This window comes from Taudactylus pleione, unplaced genomic scaffold, assembly GCF_031769625.1.
Source record: "Taudactylus pleione unplaced genomic scaffold, aTauple2 ptg000026l, whole genome shotgun sequence".
NCBI lineage: Eukaryota > Metazoa > Chordata > Amphibia > Anura > Myobatrachidae > Taudactylus > Taudactylus pleione.
The window spans coordinates 10640669-10667446 of record NW_028284428.1 but is presented as its reverse complement, the minus strand read 5'-3'; the positions used below and the strand labels follow the sequence as shown (position 1 = coordinate 10667446).

The following is a 26778-nucleotide window of genomic DNA, read 5'->3' as shown; positions in this document are numbered from 1 at the left end:
TTTAAGTTTAAAAAAATGCATTTTGATGAATCATCTCATTGAAATGTCGGCATAGTCTTCATATTGAGCTTTTTACACTATTAAACCTGGAGCTGGAAATCTAGGTTATGAATATAAAACCAGTGATTGAAGTGGAAATTCAGAAGTTCCGGTATAGTAAATGTAAGTGAATGTAATGTGACAGTATTACACTTGAAGTAGAAGTGTCAGTATGGCATACCACTGTATACAGTCCCACTTTGCTGCATAAGGCACAGCATGAGGGAAATCTGCAAATGTGTGTTATCTGCTGGAAATATGTAAAAGGAGTGTTTAGTTTGGAAATGTGAGATAATACAGTGCACCTAAACCAACAATACAATACCGCACCCTCAGGAATGCAGCGCTCATGAATCACTGAACTCTAAGACTCTGATCTAAAAGATAAATGGATATTCCATAAGATTTTTATTCTAACAGATCTATAAAGTATGCAATAAAACCACTTGTAGGGTAATAACATTCACCAGTCCTGTCTCACAGGGACATGTCTCAGCATGGTAGCACCGATTATTATGTGTAAGATTAGGATGTGCAGCCCAGCCCCCTTTTTTCCTTTGTGTATGTGTGTACTTCAGGTACATTTGAGACCCCTTCTCTTGGGCTGGCACCCCTACCACCTGCAGGTAATTTTAATTGGTATGGGACCTTTAGATTGCAGGACACACATTCATATGGGCTCTATTAAAGGTAAGTCCTAGATAAATTAATTTAATGTGTCAGTATTAGGGATGTTAAGGACCCACCTTATGAGGTTCACCGTGACGTGGTATGTGGCAAACTTCTTTGGTCAAATATGTACTAAGAACCTTACTTAAAAACCATGTTAATTGATGGAGTTTATTATAAATATTTTGATCATTAGGATTCTTGGTGCTCATAGTGTGCACCTGCAACTCCCATTTTTTTTCTACTGTAGAACTACAGGTCTCAGCATGGTAGCACCTCTTATTATGTTTAAGATTAGGATGTGCAGCCCAGCCCCCCTTTTTTCCAGGTTTTATAGAGTATTAGTTTTTGGTGAAAAAAATAATATTCTCTATTTGTTACAATATTGAGAAATTGTTATTTATATGTATATATTACCACAATATTTTTACATATATATTTTTCAAATAAATGTCTTTAAAAAATACACTATAAGGACAGATTTAGTGATTTAGAAGGGCTGCTAGCAATACAAGGCAGGACAATCTCTTCTTTCCTAAACAACATACATAGAAGTAGGGGGGTGCATTTGCATAAAATTTCTCTCACCTCCATATATTTTTGTTTATATAATTAAGCCTATTGTTCTAATTCTTTTGTGCAATAATTGCTACTTATCTTTGTTTTTTTTGCATTGCGTGACCTTAAAAAACATATGACAGCTAAACTACTGTGTCACTTCTCCACCGTATAACTGACAGGCACGCCAGTGTGTCACTTCTCCACCGTATAACTGACAGACACGCCAGTGTGTCACTTCTCCACCGTATAACTGACAGGCACGCCAGTGTGTCACTTCTCCACCGTATAACTGACAGGCACGCCAGTGTGTCACTTCTCCACCGTATAACTGACAGGCACGCCAGTGTGTCACTTCTCCACCGTATAACTGACAGGCACGCCAGTGTGTCACTTCTCCACCTTATAACTGACAGGTACATCAGTGTCACTTCTCCACTGTATAACTGTCAGGCACACCAGTGTGTCACTTCTCCACTGTATAACTGACAGGTACACCAGTGTGTCACTTCTCCGCTGTATAACTGACCGGTACAGCAGTGTGTCACTTCTTTGCTGTATAACTGACCGGTACAGCAGTGTGTCACTTCTTTGCTGTATAACTGACAGGTACAGCAGTGTGTCACTTCTTCGCTGTATAACTGACAGGTACACCGGTGTGTCACTTCTCCACCTTATAACTGACCGGTACATCAGTGTCACTTCTCCACTGTATAACTGACAGGCACACCAGTGTGTCACTTCTCCACCTTATAACTGACAGGTACATCAGTGTCACTTCTCCACTGTATAACTGACAGGTACACCAGTGTGTCACTTCTCCACTGTATAACTGACCGGTACAGCAGTGTGTCACTTCTCCACTGTATAACTGACCGGTACAGCAGTGTGTCACTTCTTTGCTGTATAACTGACAGGTACAGCAGTGTGTCACTTCTTCGCTGTATAACTGACAGGTACACCAGTGAGTCACTCTCCACTGTGAATACATCAAAGAGTCAATTTGCTTTCCAACTGCCTGTTTTTTTAATTTTAATGTCCAACTGCACAGTTTTCAGTGATCTACTATTACATCTACAGTATACAGTTCATTTTGCAGTATACCACAATTTGTCCATTTTAGCAATGATAGAACTCTGATATAAGAAACATTCTACTAGATACAGTACATACAGATTAAAAACATCTACACATACAAAAAAACTGGATGAAATTGCTATACAGTGATGTACAAAAGATAAATAATTTAAAAGTTGGAATGTTTTCCCAATATGGTACACTTTACATTTATCTGTAAGTCAAAAATATTTATATTGTTAATTGTCCACACCAAGTATTTTCTTAGGCTTCCTGTATTTAGAGATTGCTTTCCAGATTCTGCAAAGAGGTCCACCCCTGGAGAAGAGAAATACGGGAGAGATTTTGATTACTATTACCGGATATTGTCTTAAAGGGACACAAGCACTAACATATCGTCATAATAACAATCTGAGACGTTCACAACTTGTATCACTCCAGCAATTGCCGTCCGCGTTCAAGCCTGGTCATGTGTCTAATCATATGACTTGAAATCAAAGTCGTAACCTGGATATTTTGATTGCTCTCAAACAATTAGTGGCTGTTCTGTAACTGAATTCAGTGAACTGTTCTCTTACAAACAATGAGACCAAACAGCTGTCCTAAGAAGGTCATTTTGTTATTGCTGTTTTAAGATGTTAAACTGGGTGATATCAATGGACCAGAATATATGCATGACTACCAACTGTCTGGATTTCAGTGATCCACCATCCTGATCGCGGTCATTGTGGTGTATGGAGAACAGGGGATGCAGGGTGGAGTGGGGGTAAGTACTGTATCTTAAAGACTTAATAAATATAAACCACATCACATCTATATGTTAGCTATATATTGTACAACACACATCCCACCAAAAGCAGGGCAGATACAGAAAGTCCCCTGTAGTATATCTGTCCTAGGCAGTGGTGTCACTAGAGAAGTGCGGGGCCTCACTGAGCGAAACCATCCGAGGGGGTGACACCAAAATAGTAAAGCTGCTTGCGCGCGTCATCCACACAGTGTTGAGGGAAACCCAGCGGCTCCCAGAGCACTGGGCTAGCCCCTCGCATACTGTAGCACTGGGTCTTATATTGTAACTGTGGTTATTGGGGGGAGCTTATTTTTTTTTATATGGAAGTGATGGGTGGAGCAAGGGGACAAATGTGATACTACATAACTGATGGGAGGAAATACTGTGTGATGTGACTATGACCACAGTATGTCGTGGCCACGCTCCCTTTGGTGGTGCACACACTACTGTTCTCATGTAAACTTTTTAATAATGTAGAGCAATTCCTATTTTCATCTTTGAAATTCTTGACATGTTTAAGTAATTTAAGATTTTATTCTGGCCTCTTCATAAGTACTGTATCCCAATGCTGCGCTTGGACCAAAATCGGTTCTACATCCCTGCTATGCTATATATTCTCAAATATTGCTTCTCTCTCCTGCACCTTCTATCATCTACAAAGGGGCTGGCCGTATTAGGAGCCTGATTCCGCAATATCGCTATTCTGCTACTACGCACGCTACGCAGTTACTAATATCAGCGGTGAAATGCAAATGTTTGCAATCGCATTGTGATCATAGCCTAACCGAAGGACGCCCACTTCCACTTCCATACATCCATAGCGAATTAATCGGTAACCTTCGAGTAACATCGGACCTATACGCACAGTTAAGGCAGGTCAGACATCACTCAGGAACTGCTAACTTCAGCACAAGCTATGAAACCTCAGGTTGCGTATGGTAACGCAGTGGCTAATTTGTACGTTGTTGAAACGCACTGGCGTGCCTGCATTCACCTGACCACCCCCCGTCACCACCTACAAACGGCACTTCCTGTCTATCACTCTGCACTGGGTCTGCGTAGCCTCTGTAGAGGCAGTTCCCATCGCAATTGCTAGTTCGCGCATACACAGTGCGAATTAATCGACCGATTGCGTGCGTATTAGCAACTGCGTTCCTTGCTGAATCAGGCCCTAGGTCCCCTCTTACAGCTCCCACCTCTGCTGCAGCATCTTGGCAACGTAAGTAAGTTGCCAAGTTTGAACATAGGAGGGCAAAAAAGCAATTTGCAATACACAGTTCAAACCTGTTGATGTCAGAACGGACAGTTCACAAACACACAGGACATGCTAAATCCATCCCTGAGGATGGCAGGTGCTACACTATATACACTCTACTTACAGATAGGATGGGGCTTATATAGATATGGACCAGCTGTGTTTCTTTTGCAGATTTCACTACTAAAGAAAGTAGTAATTTTCCTTTAACAGAACAGAACTTGTTTTCATACCTGAGTCTTAGGCTTCTCAGGTCATCTTTGGTGATATCGTGCAGAACATCATAGAGGGTATAATCTTCTTCAACAAACTAGGGAACCAATGTATATAAAAGTCAGTCAGAGAACACTACAGCTAGAATGTCTCTACAGTTAGAATGTCTCTGAGACTATTACCTGCTCCACAACATCCTCAGCGGCACCCTCCTGTCTAAGCCAATCCACCAGCTCCTGGTCTCTATTGATGCCAATGGATACATAAGATGCAGATCTTGGAACATCTAAAGAACAAGGTCACAGAAATGTAACCACAGAAACCCATATAATCTGAACTAAGATATGATCCTAGTCAGCAATCAACAAATCTAAAAGAGTTGTGAAAAACTATAATGTGTTGGGCCTGATGTCACAACTGGACGGGCATTTAAATTTGCCCTCCAAATTGAGCTGTCACTTACTGCCGGTCCCTGCATCATGTATACAGGTGATCGACAGGTCGCCCATACAGACCAGCACATGCACCGATGTATCTGCAGATATATCATCCATTTGCTGCTGCACAGCCCATGCGATATGTCTGTGAACGACGTTGTTCACAGACATATCGGGGGTGCACACCCACCGACGCGCTCGAGATATATCTGCCATTCCATTGATGCCTGATATATCGCTCAGTGTGTACCCAGCTTAAGGCCTGATTCTGAGTTGAGAGTAAAGCAAAAAAGAGCAAGTAACTTTGTACCTGGACAAACCATACTGCACTGCAAGGGGGAACTATTTTTATTTCAGTGACACGCCTGCAACGCCCCCATACCATGTCCATAAGACGGACCAGCTCTGTTCTTCTGAATAGCCACCTCCCATGAATGCCCAATTTTTGATATTGTACGTCTCAAGCAAATTCGCACCTCTGTGTATACACACCATGTAACACATGCGCAGTTACAGTTAAGGTTTTTTCATGAAAATCGCTCAACTCCATTGGTATTGCATGCAACTCAGAATCAGGCCCATGGTGTAGGCTATATACTGTATTCCTCTGCACCTATGCATGTAGTGGCTGGGATCCACTGTTTGTACAACATCCGTTTAATGCAGGCCATATATTTACAACCCCGATTAACCGTTTTGCTGTTGGCAGATCGGGGAAATTCAACCTGTCAAAAATCCCCAACTTGCCAATTACGATCATTTTCGGGTCAGGGAATCAAGATTGTTCAACGTGTTGAATATCCCCGATTCCCCTGATGTTGGCAGAAAGGGGAATTGCAGCAATCAGCCGAAGATGGATCCCTTAAGCTGGATCATAGGATCACAGGAATGGCCACTGTCTCGATCTGTACATATATGTAAAGTTATGCCGCCGCTGTGTTCTATTTTGCTTATTGTGCCAATTAAATTGTGACCTTTTTTTATCTGGAGACTGTGGGACTGCTTGGAACTAGTAGAAGTGTTTATATGACAGTAGGTGGATGATGTACACTTACCCATACTGGATTTGATCTGGAGTAGATGCAGATCATGACTTCTTTGTTCCAGACATTGTTTTAGCAGATACTGGTATTCTCTTTCCTTTTGCACCAGGTCTTCTAGTAGCCTGAGTCCAAAAATAAGAGAAGGAGCAAAATAAACTCACAGTGACAGCAATGTGGGGATAGCCTATAAAAGTGGAGAGATTATAAAATCTTCTTAAACATGTCTTTGATGTAATGACTATACAGGAATATACAACATTCCATTAAAAGTATTTGTAATGTAAAAACATTGTTATTTTTGATTTTTCTAACTTTAGGGCCTGATTATGAATCGGACATATCGGCGGACGATTTTTCAGTTCAGGTGCTGGGCGTGTATACTGAAAATCCGTGCAACTGCATGGGGGAGCCTATCCCCTCCACTGTATTACCGTCTGCAGCCGTCATCATCCATCCGCACGCCATGATCGACCAAAGAAGTTGGCCTACAGTGCATACCCATGACATTCTCGTGAGACGGAACAGTTCCCTCCCAGAACCGTCCATTTCACGTTAGACGCCGCACGCTTGAGATACTGCTCGCACTGAATTATGGGAAGAGCATAAATACCCTTCACTAGTTGGACCTGGAAGTGATCCGAGTGAGGGCGAAAGTGGAGATTTCTGCCCACACTTTCCACAAAAATAAGAAAGTTGCCCCCTTGCGGGCTCTCTTCGCTTGCCACGCTGAGGGCACAGTGGCTCGCTTCGCTCGCCACATGAATATATTCCCCCTCTATTCCCACTTGGATGGTAGGGAATGATGGACACTGGCAGATGACGTCATCATACATCTACGGAAGGGGATCTATCTCTACCCGATGCTAGTGCAGGTGCACCCTGGTACTCGTGCTCAGACCCCCGTCTCACTATTTGCATTCATGCCCAGACGGCTGAAAATCATAAAATGCGTCCATATCTGTGGAAATCACTACATAACATATAAGAGAGTATAGTTAAATATGTCCCAATATGTAAAAGCCCTGATATGAAAGCGGGTGTAGTGTCTTTCTCCCATGACTGTATGTAGGTCATTGGTTCCTAGCAAATTGATAGGCTACATACTGCTTCAGCCAATGTTATCCCTCTCTGTGTTGGTGACAGTACCACAGTTACAGGTTATGCGGCTTTTGTTATTTGTCCGTTCTACCTATTGGTATCTTGTCTCAATTTCCCAAGTTGCAGGTTGAGCTGTTGACTCTGTGACTCATGTGACACCACCGAGCTGAGAGTGCTACATCCCACTGTGATGACGGCCTCCTCGGAGCTGCTCTGCTGTACCGGCTGGTAATCTTCATCTTCCACTTCCTTGTCCACCCCTTCACTCTCTGACGCGGGCCCCAAGTGTGTCCGAAGCTCTGCGTAGCACAGGAAAAGAGGACATGAACAGGTACAGTATTAGTTCTAGACAAGTTAGTTTAGTTTTATAAGTACATACAATATAACATTATTAACTTAGATAAATCCTATAAAGCTCTCCTTTTGCAGCCAGTCTACATCACTGCTTCACTAATAGTGGCAGGCAACTTATAGTAACAGAGGAAGGACTGAAATGTCCTCTATTTGTTCCTTAGCTGCTGTACTGCACAATTCTCTGCTCATATTCTACACTGCATTTCTCAGCTAGGAAGTGATATAGTCTACACACAATAGAATGGTGGGACAGGCCGCTTTATACAGGGTGTTTCACTCGCTATAGTCCTCAAAGTTTTTCTTATAACTTTTAAAGTAATTGACGTAATTTAGTGAATTTTGACACAGACATACTTTGGTCTATGAGAAACATAAGGAGTCACAGCAAATGCTGAAAGTATTTGTCATTAGCATCCAGGCCAGCTTGAACGCGTCGCTCCATGTTATGGAAGGTTTAAACCAACATATTGGGAGTCACAGACTCAATTCCCCACTGAATGTGAGAGTTGGTGGCTTGTTGTAGTACACTTTGCCTTTTAACATGCCCCATAGGAAGAAATCCAGTGGTGTAAGGTCAGGCGACCTTACCGTCCTTACCATCCTCACTGGAAGTTGGTGTTGTTCCCATACTTGAAGTTTGGCTTGCGATGCTGACTAGGGTGGTGAACAGCTGGCCGTCACTTTGAGCATGCGTGAACAGCTGGCCTGGATGCTAACAGCGAACACTTGCTATGACTTTCTCATGTTTCTCATAGACCAAGGAATGTCTGTTCCAAATTTCACTAAATTATGTCAATTACTTTAAAAGTTATAGGAGAAACTTTGGGACCAATAGTGAGTGAAACACCCTGTATTAGAGTGGTATCTTTACAGAATGGAAATAACAGCTGGGAAAGAAGCTCTTCCAGATATCAGATCACTGCCAGCAGGAATAATTTTGCTTGATAAGTTCTACCTAGAATCTAAGCAGTTTTCCATCAGAAGATCCTACATATAAGTCTTTATAATGTCTCTTTACCCTTTCATATGACCACGACAAAAGAGCAAATGAAGATCTCTATACAGTAAAACATTGCATGAGTCGTATTACAGCTTGACCTAATGCTAATAAAACTCAGGAGACATGAACTCTAATCCTACCTGATACCATAAATGACTGCAGGAGACCTGAACACTACTCCGACCTGACAGCATATATGACTGCAGGAGACTTGAACACTACTCCGACCTACCTGCTCCTACCTGACAGCATATATGACTGCAGGACACCTGAACACTACTCTTACCTGATACCATACATAACTGCAGTAGCCCTGAACACTACTCCGACCTACCTACTCCTACCTGTCAGCATATATGACTGCAGGACACCTGAACACTACTCCGACCTGACAACATATATCACTGCAGGAGACCTGAACACTACTCCGACCTGACAGCATATATGACTGCAGGAGACCTGAACACTTCTCCTACCTAATACCATATATAACTGCAGGAGACCTGAAACCTACTCCTACCTAATACCATATATGACTGCAGGAGACCTGAACACTACTCCTACCTGATACCATAAAAGACTGCAGGAGACCTGAAACCTACTCCTACCTGATACCATATGTGACTGCAGGAGACCTGAACACTACTCCTACCTAATACCTTATATGACTGCAGGAGACCTGAACACTATTCCGACCTGACAGCATATATGACTGCAGGAGACTTGAACACTACTCCGACCTGACAGCATATATGACTGCAGGAGACTTGAACACTACTCCGACCTACCTGCTCCTACCTGACAGCATATATGACTGCAGGAGACCTGAACACTACTCCTACCTGATACCATAAAAGACTGCAGGAGACCTGAACACTACTCCTACCTGATACCATATATGACTGCAGGAGACTTGAACACTACTCCGACCTACCTGCTCCTACCTGACAGCATATATGACTGCAGGAGACCTGAACACTACTCCTACCTGATACCAAAAAAGACTGCAGGAGACCTGAACACTACTCCTACCTGATACCATATATGACTGCAGGAGACCTGAACACTACTCCTACCTGATACCATAAATGACTGCAGGAGACCTGAATAGATGTAAGATGATTATCTGCAAACTTTTAAGTCTGGCTTATATTTGCCTAATCATTGATACACAATAATGAATGGAGACGAGGTACTCTCTCCAATCACTTCTCTTTGTTACCATTTATGAGTGCTGAAGCAAGAACGCATCATGCTTTATGACAATACCCTTATTCTAGTATGTTTTTAGGGTGTGGGAGGAAACTGGAGCATGCAGGATGAAACCCACGGAAACACAGGGAGAATATACAAACTCCACACAGATGAAGCCTTAGCCAGGATTTGAACTCGAGACCTCGATGGTGTGATGCCGTAATGCTAACCACTACGCTACCCTGCACTAGCAAACCTGGTAGATGAGAGGAGACATTCTACTTATTTATTTATTAACAGTTTCTTATATAGCGCAGCAAATTCCGCTATAGGTAGAAGGAGGTAAATTTGACAGGCTTAAGTTAGGTGTTGGGGTACATCCAGTCAGAGGCTAGGTTGTAGGGGGTGGCGGGCCTTGGTTCTGCGAACCAGGCGTTGGCAGCAGGCAGTGCTCCTCGGCGGCCTCTAGTAGCGCAATAACAGTTGACCGGCACTTCCCCCGGATAAGGAGGGGAAGTGGCACCACCCAGCTGAATTGCGCAGGGGCAGGATCTATGTCCCGCCCCAAATTAATAGGATAATAGTAAAACCAATGGACGACTTAAAGTATGCGAGTACTAAATTAAGTAAGAGTATATATAAGCGTCCGGTTTGTTATTAGAGGAACCTGGATTTTTAGTGGGTTGGGGGGGGGGTTGGAGTTAGCATGAGGGAAGGTGAGGGCAGCTGGTCAGCTTACAGGAAAGGGGGAAGGGGACGTACCCGGAGGTAGGTGTATAGGGTCAGGAGGATACAGCCATCTTACCAATGTCCAGGAGCCAACAAGACTTACTAACCATAAGTGGCTACTTATGGTTATGAGTTCCATGAACTTACCAGGAATGAGGATAGTGACTGCTGCCTGTACTGCACGTCGGATGATATTATCCATAGCAAACATCCAGTGAGGCCGGATTAAGTGATTCCTTAAAACTTTATTAACCTGATAATATATTTAAACAAATAATAAATTAGTATTATTTGGATTTGCTAAGACAATTAAAATCCACAATTTCCCTGCACATAAAGTACGGACATGTAAAACAGTATTTTAGGAATATAAGTTCCTGTGAATTGAGCAACTGTAAATATAACAGATAGTGTCAATATTCTCCTACATCCCAATGCTGATAAACAGTAACACAGTGGCCAAATGAGGACTGTCACTTCTTTTGGGTAGGAAAGATGTTATGGGCCATGCTGTAATAATGATATCACTATATAAATGTAATCCCCATAGTACTGTGCGTATAATGATCTGACCAACTAGATATTAGGCACTACTGGTAACATCTGACCATCCCCTATTCTCCTATATCTCTGCCCTATCTAGTCTCACATGAAATGGAAGTGCTACCTTTGAAACTCATGAGTCTATATGAAGATTACAATGGATAATAATAAGTTTTTCAGATGTGGTCCACTGTAAGGCATATATTCTAATTTGTTTAAAACTCATATAATTGTGAACATATTCCCTCTTACCACAATGCATGTATTTAGAAATAAACAGTTATAAATGCTGTGTTTCATCTTCTAATTATAATATGCTGTGTAATATAAGGGTTTGTGTGTGTGTCATTTATTTCATAGGGCCTGATTTAGTACGGATCGCAATAGCGATTACACACGCAGTCCCACTGCAAAGATATGCTAATGTCTGCGATCGCTATGTCATACGTAGTCGCTGCGATCGCAGTGGTGTGTTTGCGCACTGCGATGCATATGCATGCGCAGTACACAAAAATCAGCCGATTGCGTGCGTAATCACAGTCGCAATCGCTACTGAATCAGGCCCATAGTCAGTTGCTCTAACTCTTTCACACTATGTGATGCAGGTTCCTGGTGCAGCCAGACTAGTACTATGGCATATCTAACATAGCTAGGTAACATTCTTCTATTATGTAACAATAAACACTGTCATTTCTGTCACGCATTGTATCTATTTTTGCTCACATTCTTCTCAGTGATCCATTCACTAAAGAAAGTATCTGCTATATTTTCCCCTGACAGTCCTGTAAACAGTAATTGTTGTGACTATAGTGTGCTCTAGGGGGCATATGTATCAAAGCTTGATGTGAGATAAAATTGTGAAATATATATCACCAACCAATCAGCTCCAAACTATCATTTCTTAAACACAGCCTGCAAAATGTAAGTTAGAAGCTGATTGGTTGGTGATATATATCTCACAATTTTATCTCACATCAAGCTTTGATACATATGCTCCTAAGTGTGAAGATAAAGACAATTAGATTGTGTTATTTGCGCTCACAAAGAGCCGGATTCTGAGTTGGACACAACTCCAAATGCAGACACATCCCAAGGATAGCTGCAAACTACACATGCGCTGCACCATGCATATGGGCAGAGACTGAAAGGGCAGCCGGACTGATACATCCTTTGGCGAATCACTCTTTCTGTGGAACTGGCGTTTCTGGGCGGTTACCAGATGACCAGACAGAACTGATCCATCTTGTTGGAGTGTAGTTATGGAGCATGCGGACTCAGATGGAGCACCTGTTTCTGACTGATCTTTTGCACCTGGCATGGCTTGGGCATAAGTGACGATACTAATGAGGATGGCCGTAGGTGGGAAAACAGTGAGCAGGCCTTCCATCTGCATGAAGACGGCCAGATCATCAGCATTGATGGGTGGATGCTCAATCTGCCACGGGCTGACGGAAAATCGGCCACAGGCGTCCAACTGAGAATCAGGCCCATATCCCCTGGAGTATATGTATTTCTGCACTGTCTATTTAGTACCATCAGTTTTATACACTATATAGTGTTCATAGTAAGTTCCCTTACATATATCTTATAGCGAGTTCTCAATCGTGGCCCCACATATTCACTAATCTGTAAATGTATCCCCGTGGTCACACATCAATCTGGATTCTCCTACTAACATAAATGTAATTTAGCAAAGTCTACATTCCCCAGAGAGAGGAGAGGGCTGTTATAATTTGGCTGCGATCATTATATGACAACATGAGTTTATAGATTCTCCTTGCAGTCTGGTCTGGTCTTTGTCATTACAGAATAGATTTTTGTTTATTACTGTAGCACAGAGATTGTCCTGTCAGTACTGGCTACCTTTCCCGTTCTGCCGATCACTTCTAGATTATGTTTTATACTTTATCTTAAAAGTCACCAGTGGCTTCAATCTTCAGGTTTAGTTAAATCCAGGGTGTCATTACTTACTTAATAACATGTGATGCATGCTGTTCAATCTGCATCACATTTAACCCCATAAATAATTAAATCTTTTGTCAAAAAACTGATAAGTGCTGTAACCTGGTTAAGAACCAGTCATATGTCTTGCTTCTATATATGCACAACAGTTCTGTGGTTTACTTTATTGTGAGGAGAAATACCCAGTCGTGTAGACAATCTAGATTCACCAATTCAATGGTGTTCCATTAATAAGAAATAAAATATCTTCAGTGGTGATTATATTATTAATATTCAGTAGTGGCAGTTACTTAAACAAGCAGTTGGTGTTCTACATGGTGTTAATCTCCATTTGTATGACTTTTGCCTTTCATAAACTGGTGCTCTGTCATATAGAGAATAGCATCATAATCAGTTTCTTTTCATACACTTGTATATTTCTCTGTGCTAACCTCACAGGACTAGACCCGCATTCTAGTCTAATCTCTTTGGCTAATACACACACTATATCATTCATTCATTCAGCATAGGCCAGCATACTGTAGGGAAGAAAACACAGCATAATCTGATACGTGTTTCACTGACTGTATTGTCAAGGCAAGAAAAAACTCTAGTGAAACATGATACAAGAATGTTATAAAATTATGAAAAAATAAGAAAGATTCAATGAAACCGATATTATAGTAGTCTGGGTAAAACAAGATTCTCTATAACATAGTGTGAAAGAGTTAGAACAAGTGTCTTTGAATTTGATACACACACACACACACACGATATGAAATACATACAGAGGTCAATTCAATTGGTAGCTCTGAAATTGCATATTTTTATACATTCATCCTATGGGGCTGCAAATAAAAATTGTTATGAAACACCCCTGTATATGTATAAGACCCCTAGAGCCTCCTACAGAGATCTTCAGCCTATAACAACAACCCGTTGTTCCCATAGAGTTGAATACACTCACCGGTACTTCGGCGGCCGCCAGGTCTTAAACTCAGGCAGTAGGGGCTTATACAATACAAGGGTGATCACAGGATATTGGCTGGAGTAGATACAGATACTTTAAAGCAGGGATGGGGAACCTCAGGCCCGGGGGCCGTATAAGGCCAGCAGAATCATTTGGTATGGCCCTCTAAGCTTATTTCTGCTAGCCTCATCTGGCTAGCAGGGTGTCTAGAATGGCACCCTGCACCCAGAATCTATGCAGCAGTGCCGCCTGAAGCATCCTTAGGAAGCTTCAGACGGTCACACTGCTGCCCTTACAGCTCCTGGGCACTGCTGTAATCACCGACGATTGTGGCCCTGCCCCGGTGTGACATCACAAGGAGGGGGAGTGACCTGCACCAGGCCAGCAAATAATGTTATATATATCAAAATGGCCTTCGCAGAAAAAAGGTTCTCCACCCCTGCTTTAAAGGGTCAGAATCGCAGAGTCAGAACCAGCATCCACAAGGATAATTGAAGGACAGTTAGTCTGGATAGCAAACAGGTGAATTAGCAGACAGCAACAATAAGCCACACAGCAAGGCTTCCAGGTATAGCAGCAGCACAAAAATTAAAAGTTCCACAAGAACGTAGTAGACTGAAAACAGAAGCGGTTGGACATATGCAGAACAGGAAACAAGAACAACGATACACATGGAACGAACCAGGCAGCAACACTGATGTATAAGCTATCACTGGCAGGGAATGCTGGGAGTGACTGCAATTTAACAGGAGAAGTGGAACCAATGCAAGCCAACCTCCTTGATTGCATTTGCAGTGATTTTGTGTGCTCTTGTTGGCATTCCAACTCCTTTGCAATGGCACATCGTGGGTGTCACCCCCAATTGTATTGGCCCCACATTCTGATTATAGGGAATCATTTGAAAATGACATTTTAACATAAGTACTATTGTTGTTTTGTGATTTTTAAGCAAATTAAATGATATGATCTACAATGCACCACATCTGAAAAACTCCTCTTTTTCTCAATTGTATTCTTCAGCATAATGAACTGAAAGAACTTCAGATAAATGACATAAGTTAAGTTAATGAATGCACTCCATTGAAGGATGTTCTCAGGTAAAAGACTGTCTACTGCTATTCTGTACTGATAGTTCTTACTACCTATCAAGCTACACCCTATCAAGCTTACTACCTATCAAGCTATACCCATTATACCCACAGGCGTCACTAGGGTTGGTGTCACCCAGTGCTCTCTTCCACCTAAAAAAATAATAATTGGGACCAAGGTGCGCAGCTCCGCAAACTCTCCCTCCTTACCAGTCCAGCAATCACACCATGCTCCTCCTAGAACGCCAGGTGCACCCGGCAGGCATGACGTCACGCCCGGAATTCTGAGTTTCAGTGTTTAAAGTGGTCCTAGAGCCGTGGTGGAACTCCCCCCCCCCCTCCTCTGGGGTTTTTCAATAAAATGACAGCGTGAGCCTTAAACGCACGGTGCAAAAAAGGGGCGTGGTCTCAAAAGAAAGGGGCGTGGTCATAAAATGGCAAAATAGTATCCCCAATTCAAATTACGCCACACAGTAGTCCCTTATTCATGTTATGACACACAGTGGGGCCTTTTTTACACAATGCACACATTAGTTCCCCTTATACACAATGCCCACAGTAGTGCCCCTTATACAATGCCAACAGTAGTAGTGCCCCTTATATAATACCAACAGTAGTAGTGCCCCTTATACAATGCCCACAGCAGTAGTGCCCCTTACACAATGCCCCCGGTAGTGGTACCCCCAGTAGTGGTGCCCCTTATGCAGTGCCCACAGTAACGGTACCCCTTATGCAGTGTCCACTATGCAATGCCCCCATAAGTAGTGCCTCCAGCAGTAATGCACCCATTAGTAGTGCCCCCATTAGTAATGCACTCTGTAGTGCCCCCAGTAGTTGTGCCCCCAGTACTAGTGCCAATAGTAATGACCCAAATAGTTATTAGTAGTGACCCCAGTAGTAATGCCCCATTAGTAGTGCCCCCAGTGGTAATGCCCCCTATAGAAGTGTCCCCAGTAGTAATGCACCCTATAGTTGTGCCCCCAGTAGTAATGCACCCTATAGTAATGCCCCCAGTGGTAATGGCCTCTATAGTAGTGACCCAAGTAGTAATGTCCCAAGTGGTGGTGCCTCTACAAAAAAAAATACAATTAAAAATACAAACAAAATACTTACATTAAACACCGCTCCTGCGTCCGCTGCCGTCCGGTCCGACCGCTCCTCGGATCTATGGGAGAGATGTCATGACGTCTCTCCAATAGTGCTCACTGCGGAAGCCGGAGCTCAAGAGTGAGCTCCAGGCTCTGGCTACCGCTGGTAACAAAATCTCAGAGGGCACCTGGAAAACCTGTGTCAGCTGGAGGGGGGTGCGGGTAGGAGTGTGGCGGCGGGGGGGTTCGGGCAGCAGTGTGCGGATTTTGGTGTCACCCCCTTGGTGGGTAACGCCCGATGCGGCCCGCACCCCCCTTGTGTGTATTTTATAAATAAGCAATAGAGTATAACTAATCTCTACAGAAAATGATAACATGGCCCTGGACTGTGAGCTGCTGACTGCATTCCTCCTATTGGCGGAGGCTATTTATTGTGATATGAAAGCCACCACTGAAAGTCCACTCCTGCGCTGCCTCTAAATAGTCACTGCTGTAATGCTGTACTTTATAAAAAAGAACTGTCAGAAGTTTTGATCTTGTTATGATCATTGTAACTCCATATGCTTTTATACATCATGGACAACTCACCGCATCTTGAAATCCAAACAAAACCAGCTGGATTTGATTTATAGATGTGCTGTCGAAATCAAGATCCACTTTCAGTTTGGAGATGGTGGAGGCCATGACTCTATGCTCTGGTGAGCGGATGAAGTCCCTCAAGATATTGATAATTTGCTTGATGTGGGTGACAGAAAGTTGCACATCTTCTGAGCTCTACAGAACAAATTATGTGGAATTATCTTTGCTATGTATTGAAATATAATAGAAATAAGTCAAATATTAAATCGGTTGTATTGTTGTTAGTGTGTTATATAAAGAAATCTTTATATTTATACAGTAAGTATTGTTCCCCATGTCCACACTTTGTATGTTAGGGGGATCCAGCACTTTCCGCTGCCTAACAGTTTATGGATTCCAGTGTATGTTCATTACACGTGACACTAACTTTATCACAGCAGCTCTGCCCTTACTCACTCAGTCACACTCAGGGTTATATTTACTGAAGTCCAGGTTTTTAGAAGTGGAGATGTTGCCCATAACAACCAATCAGCTTCTACTTAACTTTTATCTAGCACCTTCTAGAAGATAATCTGATTGGTTGCTGTGGTCAACATTTCCACTTTAGTAACTATACCCCTCAGTCTCTGACAATCGCAGTGCTGCTTTGAGAATTCCTGGGAAAATATTTGATTAAAAGTTGTCACAACTAAAGTGAGAAGTTAAATAATCTAAATAAGTTATCTGGCCACAGCCAAACTATAACCGCTGATCACCCTCACATGTCTAAGAGCCAGAGCACTAACTATTTATTTTATTTGTACCTGTATGAGACATTCCTGCAGATTTGAGGACACTTTATTCTGTTCTTCCTTAAGGATTTTGTAGAGTATTGCCCGACGTTCGCTGTCCTTTCTCAGAAGGAACAGACCAGAATCCCTCTCATCAGGAGAAGGAGGGGTACTTCTGTCTTCTGATATGGAGCCATCATCTGGCACGCTGTTTAAAGAATCACATGTGAGCTTAGGGGAACAACAATAAAGCAAATATTCTGTGCTCATAACACTGGACTGAAATGTAATGCGTATATTTACATTTATTTTCATTCTTGCTACAGAAAGGCTTAATTTTCTGACTATTCTGATACATTGTAAAAATGGTCACTAATGTACTAAACTGTTGAACAGTCTGCATAGACAATTAGGAGGATTCCAATTTCTGTATAAACAAATGTATGATCTCTGCAAGTAGATAACACATGCTGTAGGAGGTAAAACCAGATACACTGTATAATGATATACATTTATGTTTTCAGCTCTTCTTCAATTATGATTTAATGATGTATGTCTCCTTCCATTGTATTCCACTGATTAGTGTAATATTATATTGGGAGAGTAAGTAAAGTACAATCATTTAGAAAATTACATTGTCAGTTTAAACCATGGTAAAACATGGGGTCACCATATCATGTAGGGTGAGTCTCTAAGAACTACACTTTGCATACCTATTGTGTACTACCAAAAAATATACTAATTGCTAATCATATTTCAATATTACTATTTAGTGCACAATAAACTACTCATTAGAATATTTAACAATAGTGTCTAATTTAAATCATAAGGCGATCTCAGGGAGAACAGAAACCTCCCGTGGAGCAGAAGGACATAAGCTAAAAACTGTACAGCAGGTAAAATTAATCCTTTCGCTGCTAAGGATGAGTGGAACAAGTGCAGTGTGGCCTACCTAAAAGTCCCTCCGTTATACTGTAGCTGCTGACTGGTGAGATTATCACAATCGACAGCAAAGGAGAGCACTGTTTTTACTTACAACTGATATTTACAGTATCTGTTCACATTCTTTTTATTTGTATACTTTATTGACACAAGACAAAATAACCATACCATAAGTGCACTGATCATTTGAGTCTCTACTTTTCCTGTATGTATACATGTTCTAAATTCAGACCACTCTGTAGCACCCCCATGTGACCAAATAACTGCATGCAAAAACTGAATACATATTGGTGACATTTGTGATGTGCAATAAAGATTCACCACCTACTACATCTGTGTGGGTTATACCTCTTCCTAGCACAGTGGTTTCCAAACTGTGTGCCGCAGCACCCTGGGGTGCCTAAGCACACTTGCAGGTTGGTGGTCCAGCACCAAATCAAATTATTTATGGTCAATGTAATGTAAATATGTAGGCAAACAGAAGAGCAAACCTGTCACCCACTACATAACTGAACCTAAGGATGACAGGTAAGCACTTTACTACTAAAATTTTGTTCTGAATTTCTCAATAACTCACTTTTGACTAAGAGGTGCCGTGAAAACAATGCTGATACTTTAGGGCGCCGTGATTCAAAAAAGTTTGGAAACCACTGTCCTAGCATATAACACAAAACTTGAACATACAATATTACATATTTTAAGAGATGTGCATAATTTGAAATAACATATAAAGATAACACAAGATATATATAGCTCTGCCAGATGCTCAACTTTGTTTACTACAGTACATAGGCCTCTATAAATTCAATATCAAGTATACCTGGTCTGAGTAATAATTGGATTCCGTGTTAATCCAGGCATTTTTAATTATAAACAGTAGATCTGTGTTTATTCATTAAAAAAAATAGTATAATTTGCCACAACATCAAAAAGTGATATATTCAAACATAGGTGTAAAAGATTTAATGTAATGACAAAACTATACAAATACAGATGTATGATAATGTCCCTCATGCTGCTACTTGTGGTTCTCCAAGTACCAGCATGCGGAGGAGGCTTGCTGAGACCTGTAGTTACACTGTGAAGACAATGTTGTTAATTTTATTTTTTACACACTACATACACTATCAACCCGCCACCCACCGCCCTAGGGTGGCGAGTTATCAGCTGACTAGCGGTCAGGACTGATGCTGTGGCTGGGGGGGGCCCAGTGAAAGGATTCCCCTGGCTGTGGCATCAGCCCCCCGCTAGAAAGGGTCCGGTGCTGGTTTTAATTATAGGGGACCCCTACGCAAATTTTTTCCCCCCTATAATTAAAGCCATGACTGGCTCTGCAGCCTGGTGCTGGTACCTAATTTACGGTGGAACCCTTCTCGTTTTGTTCCCCGTAATTTTAGGTGCCAGTACTGGCTGGCAAGTCCAGGGCTGGTTAAGCTTTAGGGGGGGGACCCTATGTCATTTTTTTAAATAACATTTAACCCGTTTTTTACAAGTCTTAACACACAAGCAGCTAACACATATCTCACTGATAAGTGCAGGATGCTAGCTCGGGAGAGATTTGCAGATAGAAAACACTGCAATCTCAGGTGAGTAATCTCATCTTCACTTGCAACTCGAGAGGAGATATCTCGATCTACTTCACCATCGGCCATCTCACTTTCAGCTAAATTCACTTCCTAGTAAATTTGCGAGATGAAAAACGGGAAAATCACCCGTGATGCAAATCAAGATTAAAAAAAACTAAACTCGACCATTCTCGATTCTTAGTAAATTTACTCCTTAGAATGATTATCTTAATGACTTAAATTTAGCCAAGTTTCCCAAACCATGGATATCACTACAACCTGGACTGTTACGGTGCCTTGAGGACCAAGTTTGAGAACTTCTGCTCTATTGTCTAATAAATTGAGAGGCTCCATAAATTGAATTAATCTAAGATAATCATTCTAAGTTTCTAAAGAGAGACATTTACTTTTAAAAACTGTTCTGGAGAAAATTCAATTGAATTTGGTACAGTAAATGTTAAACTTTCCAAATCTTAGAAAATTCACAAAAACGTACTGTACTGTAAGGGGTATATTTACTAAAGTGAAAGATTGAGATTTTGCCCATAGCAACCAATCAGATTTTACTTAACATTTAACTAGCACCTTTTAGAAGATAATATCTAGAATCTGATTGGTTGCTATGAGCAACATCTCCACTACTAAAAACTCTCACTTTAGTAAATATACCCCTAGGTGTTTAAGTACTTTAAACTAAAGCACTCTGTAGAGTAGGTGTTGACCAGGCAATAGAGCTGTCAGTAATGAATTTACCTTAGTAAATTGGAAGTAGGAGTTTTGTTGGAGGGATTTTCAGAAACTGATATTTTTGTCTTTTCAAAAAACAGTTCATGCTTGGTATCGGAGTCCGGCGATACTGATCCATGCTCACTGCTGCTGCTACCTGCCAATTCACCGGGCACCGGCAGCGGAAGAGATGCACTACGGTTATAGTCTGCAACAATAATACTTTCAGGTAATTATTACATTGGACTATGTCTGCTTATTGGGAGAGCAAATTGCATAGGTGTAAACTGAGTTGAATATATCTATGTTTATACATACCTTACGTCCCTTACCTCCATTACTGTACCTCCCAACATTACCTATTTCACCTACAACACAATGCTCTGTTCTTATTCCTTATACTGATATTCTGCAGTAACATGGGCTGAATGCACTATTCTTCTTTATTTGTAATACACAACAGCACTGTACAATAGGGGAATGAAGAAAACATGTGAAATGTGTTTTTTTTTCATACCAATTATTAACTTCACACAGGGTACCGCAATTGAGAAATAGTAATGTTTGATACGAGAAATAATTATGTTTGATGAAGATGAAACACAGTAATGTTAAATATGAGTCATAGTAATGTTTGATATGAGACACAGTGATGTTTGATATGAGAAATAGTAATGTTTTATATGAGACAGTAATGTTTGATATGAGACAGTAATGTTTGATATGAGACAGTAATGTTTGATGAGACACAGTAATGTTTTATATGAGACACAGTAATGTTTTATATGAGACAGTAATGTTTGATATGAGACAGTAATGTTGAAATGAAACACAGTAATGTTTTATATGAGAAATAGTAATGTTTGATATGAGACACAGTAATGTTTTATATGTGAAATAGTAATGTTTGATATGAGACATAGTAATGTTTTATATGAGAAATAGTAATGTTTGATATGAGACACAGTAATGTTTTATATGAGACACAGTAATGTTTTATATGAGACACAGTAATGTTTTATATGAGACAGTAATGTTTGATATGAGACAGTAATGTTTGATATGAGACAGTAATGTTTGATATGAAACACAGTAATGTTTTATATGAGAAATAGTAATGTTTGATATGAGACACAGTAATGTTTTATATGAGACAGTAATGTTTGATATGAGACAGTAATGTTTGATATGAAACACAGTAATGTTTTATATGAGACAGTAATGTTTGATATGAGACAGTAATGTTTGATATGAGACACAGTAATGTTTTATATGAGACAGTAATGTTTGATATGAGACAGTAATGTTTGATATGAAACACAGTAATGTTTTATATGAGAAATAGTAATGTTTGATATGAGACACAGTAATGTTTTATATGAGAAATAGTAATGTTTGATATGAGACATAGTAATGTTTTATATGAGAAATAGTAATGTTTGATATGAGACACAGTAATGTTTTATATGAGACAGTAATGTTTGATATGAGACAGTAATGTTTGATATGAAACACAGTAATGTTTTATATGAGAAATAGTAATGTTTGATATGAGACACAGTAATGTTTATATGAGACAGTAATGTTTGATATGAGACAGTAATGTTTGATATGAAACACAGTAATGTTTTATATGAGAAATAGTAATGTTTGATATGAGACACAGTAATGTTTTATATGAGAAATAGTAATGTTTGATATGAGACACAGTAATGTTTGATATGAGTCATAGTAATGTTTGATATGAGTCATAGTAATGTTTGATATGAGAAATAGTAATGTTTGATATGAGACACAGTAATGTTTTATATGAGAAATAGTAATGTTTGATATGAGACACAGTAATGTTTTATATGAGAAATGGTAATGTTTGATATGAGACACAGTAATGTTTTATATGAGAAATAGTAATGTTTGATATGAGACATAGTAATGTTTTATATGAGTCATAGTAATGTTTGATATGAGACACAGTAATGTTTGATATGAGTCATAGTAATGTTTGATATGAGATATAGTAATGTTTGATATGAGACAGTAATGTTTGATATGAGACACAGTAATGTTTTATATGAGAAATAGTAATGTTTGATATGAAACACAGTAATGTTTTATATGAGAAATAGTAATGTTTGATATGAAACACAGTAATGTTTTATATGAGAAATAGTAATATTTGATATGAAACACAGTAATGTTTTATATGAGAAATAGTAATGTTTGATATGAGACACAGTAATGTTTGATATGAGTCATAGTAATGTTTGATATGAGACACAGTAATGTTTTATATGAGTCATAGTAATGTTTGATATGAGACATAGTAATGTTTGATATGAGAAATAGTAATGTTTGATATGAGAAATAGTAATGTTTGATATGAGAAATAGTATGTTTGATATGAGACACAGTAATGTTTGATATGAGAAATAGTAATGTTTGATATGAGACACAGTAATGTTTGATATGAGAATATAGTAATGTTTGATATGAGACTGTGTCTCATATCAAACATGTCTGTCTCATATCAAACATTACTGAGTTTCATCAAACATTACTGTGTCTCATCTTCATCAAACATTATTATTTCTCGTATCAAACATTATTATTTCTCGTATCAAACATTACTATGTCTCATATCAAACATATCAAACATTACTATGTCTCATATCAAATATTACTATGTGTGATATGAGACATAGTAATGTTTGATATGAGAAATAGTAAAGTTTGATACGAGAAATAATAATGTTTGATACGAGAAATAATAATGTTTGATATGAGAAATAGTAATGTTTGATATGAGAATATAGTAATGTTTGATATGAGAATATAGTAATGGTTGATATGAGACATAGTAATGTTCGATAAGAGACATAGTAATGTTTGATGAGACATAGTAATGTTTGATATGAGATAGTAATGTTTGATATGAGACATAGTAATGTTTGATAAGAGACGTAGTAATGTTTTATATGAGTCATAGTAATGTTTGATATGAGACACAGTAATGTTTGATATGAGTCATAGTAATGTTTGATATGAGATATAGTAATGTTTGATATGAGACAGTAATGTTTGATATGAGACACAGTAATGTTTTATATGAGAAATAGTAATGTTTGATATGAAACACAGTAATGTTTTATATGAGAAATAGTAATGTTTGATATGAGACAGTAATGTTTGATATGAGACACAGTAATGTTTTATATGAGAAATAGTAATGTTTGATATGAAACACAGTAATGTTTTATATGAGAAATAGTAATGTTTGATATGAAACACAGTAATGTTTTATATGAGAAATAGTAATATTTGATATGAAACACAGTAATGTTTTATATGAGAAATAGTAATGTTTGATATGAGACACAGTAATGTTTGATATGAGTCATAGTAATGTTTGATATGAGACACAGTAATGTTTTATATGAGTCATAGTAATGTTTGATATGAGACATAGTAATGTTTGATATGAGAAATAGTAATGTTTGATATGAGAAATAGTAATGTTTGATATGAGAAATAGTATGTTTGATATGAGACACAGTAATGTTTGATATGAGAAATAGTAATGTTTGATATGAGACACAGTAATGTTTGATATGAGAATATAGTAATGTTTGATATGAGACTGTGTCTCATATCAAACATGTCTGTCTCATATCAAACATTACTGAGTTTCATCAAACATTACTGTGTCTCATCTTCATCAAACATTATTATTTCTCGTATCAAACATTATTATTTCTCGTATCAAACATTACTATGTCTCATATCAAACATATCAAACATTACTATGTCTCATATCAAATATTACTATGTGTGATATGAGACATAGTAATGTTTGATATGAGAAATAGTAAAGTTTGATACGAGAAATAATAATGTTTGATACGAGAAATAATAATGTTTGATACGAGAAATAGTAATGTTTGATATGAGAATATAGTAATGTTTGATATGAGAATATAGTAATGGTTGATATGAGACATAGTAATGTTCGATAAGAGACATAGTAATGTTTGATGAGACATAGTAATGTTTGATATGAGATAGTAATGTTTGATATGAGACATAGTAATGTTTGATAAGAGACGTAGTAATGTTTGATAAGAGACACAGTAATGTTTGATATGAGTCATAGTAATGTTTGATATGAGTCATAGTAATGTTTGATATGAGAAATAGTAATGTTTTATATGAGACACAGTAATGTTTTATATGAGAAATAGTAATGTTTGATATGAGACACAGTAATGTTTGATATGAGAAATAATAATGTTTGATACGAGAAATAATAATGTTTGATATGAGAAATAGTAATGTTTGATATGAGAATATAGTAATGTTTGATATGAGAAATAGTAATGTTTGATATGAGAAATAGTAATGTTTGATATGAGAATATATTAATGTTTGATATGAGAAATAGTAATGTTTGATATGAGAATATAGTAATGTTTGATATGAGAAATAGTAATGTTTGATATGAGAATATAGTAATGTTTGATATGAGAATATAGTAATGGTTGATATGAGTCATAGTAATGTTTTATATGAGACACAGTAATGTTTTATATGAGACAGTAATGTTTGATATGAGACAGTAATGTTGATATGAAACACAGTAATGTTTTATATGAGAAATAGTAATGTTTGATATGAGACACAGTAATGTTTTATATGAGAAATAGTAATGTTTGATATGAGACATAGTAATGTTTTATATGAGAAATAGTAATGTTTTATATGAGACACAGTAATGTTTTATATGAGACAGTAATGTTTGATATGAGACAGTAATGTTTGATATGAAACACAGTAATGTTTTATATGAGAAATAGTAATGTTTGATATGAGACACAGTAATGTTTTATATGAGACAGTAATGTTTGATATGAGACAGTAATGTTTGATATGAAACACAGTAATGTTTTATATGAGACAGTAATGTTTGATATGAGACAGTAATGTTTGATATGAGACACAGTAATGTTTTATATGAGACAGTAATGTTTGATATGAGACAGTAATGTTTGATATGAAACACAGTAATGTTTTATATGAGAAATAGTAATGTTTGATATGAGACACAGTAATGTTTTATATGAGAAATAGTAATGTTTGATATGAGACATAGTAATGTTTTATATGAGAAATAGTAATGTTTGATATGAGACACAGTAATGTTTTATATGAGACACAGTAATGTTTTATATGAGACAGTAATGTTTGATATGAGACAGTAATGTTTGATATGAAACACAGTAATGTTTTATATGAGAAATAGTAATGTTTGATATGAGACACAGTAATGTTTTATATGAGACAGTAATGTTTGATATGAGACAGTAATGTTTGATATGAAACACAGTAATGTTTTATATGAGAAATAGTAATGTTTGATATGAGACACAGTAATGTTTTATATGAGAAATAGTAATGTTTGATATGAGGCATAGTAATGTTTTATATGAGACAGTAATGTTTGATATGAGACAGTAATGTTTGATATGAAACACAGTAATGTTTTATATGAGACAGTAATGTTTGATATGAGACAGTAATGTTTGATATGAGACACAGTAATGTTTTATATGAGAAATAGTAATGTTTGATATGAGACACAGTAATGTTTTATATGAGAAATAGTAATGTTTGATATGAGACATAGTAATGTTTTATATGAGAAATAGTAATGTTTGATATGAGACACAGTAATGTTTTATATGAGACAATATGAGATATGGTAAGAACTTACCCTTGTTATCTCTATTTCTACGAAGTCCATAGGGTTCCACAGGATACCTTGGGGTATAGGTGTGACGTCAGTCGCAGGGCACCAAAGAGTTAAGCTTTCAGCCTCCCAGGATGCACTAGGTCCCCCTCCTATACCCCGCCCCCGGGCCAAGGCAGCTCAGTTAGTTACCAAGCCATAGGCCGGAGGAGGAGAAGGAAGAGAGAGAACAAAGATCTGGACACATACAAGAATCACATTCTCACCAGAGGGAGACGGAAAACCGGTGACCAGAGCAAAGCCCATCTGCAGCACAGGTGCGACAGGGCGGGAGTCCTGTGGAACCCTATGGACTTCGTAGAAATAG

General features: G+C 38.8%; 1 protein-coding gene across 6 annotated transcripts in view; it reads right to left on the bottom strand.

Annotated features, from left to right (window-relative positions):
* Positions 1 to 2277: 2277 nt before the first annotated feature.
* MAP3K15 (mitogen-activated protein kinase kinase kinase 15) overlaps positions 2278 to 26778 on the bottom strand; it is a 266385-nt gene continuing 241884 nt past the window's right edge. For 5 of the 6 annotated variants that reach the window (XM_088451616.1, XM_088451617.1, XM_088451619.1 and 2 more), the window contains 9 exons: positions 20696 to 20876; positions 17469 to 17643; positions 16675 to 16860; positions 10604 to 10709; positions 7271 to 7478; positions 6094 to 6203; positions 4784 to 4887; positions 4622 to 4698; positions 2278 to 2661 (listed from right to left, as the gene is read on the bottom strand). In XM_088451616.1, the coding sequence (XP_088307742.1) occupies positions 2583 to 2661; positions 4622 to 4698; positions 4784 to 4887; positions 6094 to 6203; positions 7271 to 7478; positions 10604 to 10709; positions 16675 to 16860; positions 17469 to 17643; positions 20696 to 20876 (1226 nt within the window). In that variant the 3' untranslated portion in view covers positions 2278 to 2582. The remainder of the gene's footprint in view (positions 2662 to 4621; positions 4699 to 4783; positions 4888 to 6093; positions 6204 to 7270; positions 7479 to 10603; positions 10710 to 16674; positions 16861 to 17468; positions 17644 to 20695; positions 20877 to 26778) is intronic. The other variant, XM_088451618.1, reaches the window with a different exon arrangement.